We start from the raw sequence: 5,087 nt of genomic DNA, 5'->3' as shown, positions 1-5,087 counted from the left end.
ATATATAGTTACATTCTCTTAATGAATAGAGGGATTTGTTCTAATAGTGTTTGTAAATAGGATATCATGTCTGCATCTTGTACAGCAAATAACCACTAGAAAGACAATATGCAATGTGTTAATTATTGAAACTATCCTACCAATTTGATTTGAAACTGTCTCATTGCTATTTTTTCTCAATAAAATTATGGAAAAAAGCCACTAAAGTCAATCAGTGTATTTTTTTCTTTTTTAAATTCATTTTAATGAGAAAACAGATAAAAAAGCAATGAAACAGTTTCAAAACAGGTTAGTAGGATGGTTACAATAATTAATACATTGTGATCAGCATATTTCTATTTCCATTTTCCATGAAATGGAAATAGAAACTCTGTATAAATGAGAATGGGCCCGTATGCCTGGCACCAAGATGAATTAAAGCCCAAGACACTGAAAATGCCTACAATTAAGATCACCAAGCACCACTGGGAATTTCTGACAGAATCATGTAGCATAAGATAGGGGCCAAAAAGTGGAGACAGGCAAATGCTGTTCTGATTTTCAGGGAGAAAGAAGTTACAGCTTGCCAACTCCCAACTGGAGAATGTGATATTGCTCCCAGGCGCAGATCCTGAACAGATTTCTAAGACACACTGATGAGCACTTGGACGGGAAGCAGCATCCATATGGAGCCAGCTTGGGGTCACCAAGAATGAATTCATTTCGTCTTCCTCGCTGCTAAGACTCCCCACCTCGTAGGTTATATTACTTTGTATAGCAGCCACTCCCTCAACCTGCTATCTAAGCACAGCAAATAGAGTGTGATGGGCAGCCACAGGGCTAACTCAACCTTGGGATACATTAGTGAAAGTGTTACAACAACATGAAGGAGGTGACAATTGCTTTCTTTCTTTGACCACATTTTTGAATTAGTGCCACTCTTGGAATAAGATATTAGTAGATCTTTGGAGGGGAGAGTTGTTGCTGTTGCTGCTGCTATTGTTGTAACACTTCTTTAAAAACATAAAGCTTCCATTGGATTTCTGACATCTGTTGCAGAACTGAAAGGTCTAGCTGATTTATCCTCCTAAGAGGCAATAACTGGCCGAACCCAAGTCTGACTGTCCTTTCCCCTTTAGGCAGGGCATGGGCATGTGCGGGACATCAGGTGCACCAGAGTTGTCACCACCTCTTCTGTTGCCCTCAGTGAAGTGGCAGGCACAGGCCACCAACTGTCTTGATAGCACTTTCACTCATTCATTCTACCTGCCAAGTGCCCAAAGACGCTGAATTTGAAACCCAAAATGCAGCTGATCTGGACACCAATGAGGACAGAAAGTAGTTGTGGACCATCTTATGTAAGCAACGAAGGTTAATCACAGTGGGGGTGATAACAGGCTCCCAACACCCAGTGAGTCCCAAGAGGAAGAAACGTCAACCAATAGGCAGATGAGAGACGCACACATACAACACTGAAAAGAAGCAAAAACAAGGAGCCTGAGCCATCCAAAGGTAGTATGTGGGTTTGAGAGATGCTAAGATCTCCATCAGTAGAAACAGGCAAACACGGTCTACTACTGTGTTGTTGGTTGGGAAACATTCAAATATCTGATGAGGAAAGAAGGCATGAGTCTAAAAATGTTAACAATAGAAAAAATACTGTTGTGAAATATTCTGTTTTGTCAAAGCAGTAAATACTTCAAAAGGATAAAAAGGAATAAGTCAACAAGGAACTCAACATTATTTTTAACAACCAGAAATCCCCCTCACAAAATATACAGTACACAAAAACTACGTGGGTGGACTCTTCACACCCAGCTGGCCAGATGACATAGGGGGGTGGTACCTGGCATCAGCATTATTGTCAGTCATTGGTCAGATAATCTTCAGGGACAAGAAACGAAGGCAATGGGATGGGAACTCAAGGGTAAACAATAGACACCAGCCAGAGGCAGCGTCCCCAGCCCTGTTCAGCCATCTGCCATAGACATCCGTCTTCCAAGGACAGTATCAGGAAAACAATGCTTCAGGGTCACCAGGTTCGGAGGGATACTGGCCTTGAGACCTTGGGCAAGTCATTGAGTGTGGGTGGCATCTGTCTTCCATCTCTGTAGCTGAGTTCCTCCCAGCCTCCCTGCCCTTCATATAAGCTGAGAACACTGGTACTGGGACCTTGTCTCAGGCCAGCAGAGCCCTGAGCAGACACCAGCACCTACAATAGTGACTAGCAAGCAGTCTGTTTTCTTTCTGCAATGCCAAAGATGGAAGCTAGGGCTTTGCACATGGTAGGCAAGGACTCTCCCTCTGAGCTACACCCCAGCTCAACAAATACAGTTTTGAAAGCAAAAATTTCAGAGGGTTTCAGGGTACAGCAGCAATATTCTGACCTAAATCTCATGGGCATCAGCTCCAAAGGAATAAAATTAACTCCTTCAATCACAATGCAGAGAAATTTAGAGTACAGAAGATACAAGATCACTTAGACAAATTTCCTGATGAAATTCACTACAGGTATTTGCCAACTAGTCATGAAAATAAATGTAAAAAGTTAAACATAAAAAAATCAACCAGAACAATGAATGTTTAACTGGTTCTTAGGTACAGCTGACTGGCCCTGTAGTAACAATGTTTGAACAATGAATTAAGCACATTTCCTACCAAACAATACTTATAAAACCCCAACTGTCCAAGCCTCAATATCCATTCTCCATTATAGCATTTTTCATAACGACTTCACTTATAAAAATATCAACAGTATTCAAAATGGTCTTATAAAATATAAACTCCCTTAAAAATTATACATTCAAAAACTGTAAGGAAGCTTCTGTATTGAGTGGTTGTGTGAATTTAAATCTCTGACCACCGAAGGGCTGGTTTCTAAAAACTCAGCAGGGCAGAAACATTCCAAGTCCTGTTTTTGACATTGAACTAAAACCGAAGGAGGATGCCACGAAGGAAGAGGAGAATTTTTTGGTCTTTTTTCTAAGGTCTACCCAGAGGTGATTAGCTGCCAGGTTTGATCAGAACTAAAAGAAAAAAGACTGGCCAAGATAGGGGCAAAAACAAAGCCTCCCCCAGCAACGGCTGTCCTCTCCAAGTTTCCCTGGGGCCTGACACTTGGACAGCAGCTCAGATGCCCCGCCTCCCTGCACTCCCTCCCCTAGAGGCCACCCAACTTCCTGGATCACGACTTGGGCTGGAGCAGGTGTGGCCATCTCTGGTCTCTTGCACCTCCACAACCATCAGCTCAACAGTTCCTAGCTTAGCTCGGAGGTAGGCCTCCATGTCCACCGAAGAGGCACGGTGTCTTTACTCTATGGAAAAGACCACAACACACTCGGTGTCACCGCAAGGAGAACCCTGACTAGAGAAGGATGCCACAAGCCTGTGCTGGCTTCTCCCTAGAGAACATTCTCTGAGAAGAGACAGCACAGAGCTTGGAGGCTGCTCTTGCTGAACAGGATCCCGGAATGAGGGAGGATATGAGCAGCCCTTGTCTAGGCTGAACACAGATGCTGCCCACCAGCCTTCCACTGTGCAATTGTGTACCTTTTCTGATTTCTCCCAGCCAGCATGCCTTTAGGGAGTGGCTTCAGAAAGAAATGGGTGCTCTGTGGCCACAGAGCTGGAGCAAGTAGCCAGAGGTCATCTTGATCTCCCAAAGGCTTCCCTCAGGCAGCGCCCACAGCCGGACTGCACACTAAGCTATTGGCTTGGAACCAAAGCTGCTGACCCTAAACCCCGGAGCACAGAATGACGGGGCTGCACATGGCGAGATGATACATTTTCTGCATTGCACGCTCTCCTACTGCCTAACTGCCTGCATTACTCCAGATCAATATGCCCCATAACAGTTCATCCATGGCAACCCAGGCCAGGCGGGAGACACCGACAAAGAGAGCCGCCCAACGATGCTGCCTCCCTGAACACAGGAGTGCGAATTCCAGCTCAGAGAAGGAGGCCCATGCAAAACCACTACCAACAACAGAAACCAAAAGGGGGGCGGGGAGTCGCCTGCAAAGCACACACATCTGTAGGAAGGGGCTTTTGACCGTGACAGGCAAGGGGAGGAGGCAGTACAGCTAAAATGGCCTTAAAGGACTTGTCAGCGCCAAGATGATGGAGTAGCCACGACACTCCCAAAGTCAGCCTCACGCGTAGGGTCCTCCTCACACACCTGCAATGCAGACGCCGCTGCCCTTTCTCTACTCCACATTCAGCCTCACTCTATCTGTGGCTGAAACCAGCCCAGACTTGTACAGCTACCACAATAAGATTATTGATGCATAACAACGTCTCATGACGGCAGGGAGGAAAAGGGGACAAAAAAGGCCAGAGTGAGAGAAAAGGGAAGGGAAGGAGAAGGAACAGTTGGCTGCCTCTCACCTTTTATTTGGGCTTCATATTCAGCAATGATTTCTTTGTCTTTCTTGAACTTAGTTTGAGATGACATCTTCTGATGTGGCCAAAGGAACGGACACACTGTTTGATTAATCGCTCCTTTTCTTCTCGAGTCCTTCTCAAACCCTGGGAGCAGCAGGCACTGGTCGATTTCCTAGGTTTAGGGGCTGATCTCTCACTGGGCTGCAGAGCCGAGCAGAAATCCTTCTCTGAGGAAAATCTCTTTACCCACACAGAAATGGCTCTGAAAGCTCACTCCGGTCAGCTTTTTTTGCAAAAGAATCACCAGGACCCGGTACTCTGTCCAAATTTCCAAGATTTTTCTTCTCCTCCCCAAAATAACCAAGAGCACTCACACACAAGCGCTGGCGTATGTGCACACACACTCACTCATGCATTTACACACACACTCATCCAGACACACACACGGTCGTGATGTGCACACACCCATCCACACATCCACACACTCTTCACTCACACACGCACACCCGCTGGCTCACTCGCGCACACACGGCGCCTCTGGGTGGTGCAGCCAGCGCCCAGCTCGCTTCGGAAGGCTCTGCTGAGGAGAGAGATGGTCAGGTTGCCAGAGCGCCGCTCATCTCGCATCCTCCCTCCCTTCGGCGACTCGGGTCTGATGTCCAGGGAGGATCAAAGCCAGGAGAGCGAGATGGAAGTTTTCCTGTTCCTCGCTGAAGCCCGGGTGA

The 5,087-nt window shown here is 46.2% G+C and overlaps 1 protein-coding gene across 1 annotated transcript in view; it reads right to left on the bottom strand.

Moving 5' to 3' along the window:
• The window catches only part of Srgap3 (SLIT-ROBO Rho GTPase activating protein 3), a 242,316-nt gene extending 237,548 nt beyond the window's left edge, over positions 1-4,768 (bottom strand). Inside the window, exon 1 of the mRNA XM_023704533.1 lies at positions 4,366-4,768. Coding sequence (XP_023560301.1) covers positions 4,366-4,432 — 67 coding nt within the window. The 5' untranslated portion in view covers positions 4,433-4,768. The remainder of the gene's footprint in view (positions 1-4,365) is intronic.
• Positions 4,769-5,087: the final 319 nt, after the last annotated feature.

The sequence above is a fragment of the Octodon degus genome, unplaced genomic scaffold (genome assembly GCF_000260255.1).
Source record: "Octodon degus isolate 3935 unplaced genomic scaffold, OctDeg1.0 scaffold00008, whole genome shotgun sequence".
Lineage (NCBI taxonomy): Eukaryota > Metazoa > Chordata > Mammalia > Rodentia > Octodontidae > Octodon > Octodon degus.
The sequence above is the reverse complement of the archived record's forward strand: the minus strand, read 5'-3'. Positions and strand labels throughout refer to the sequence as shown.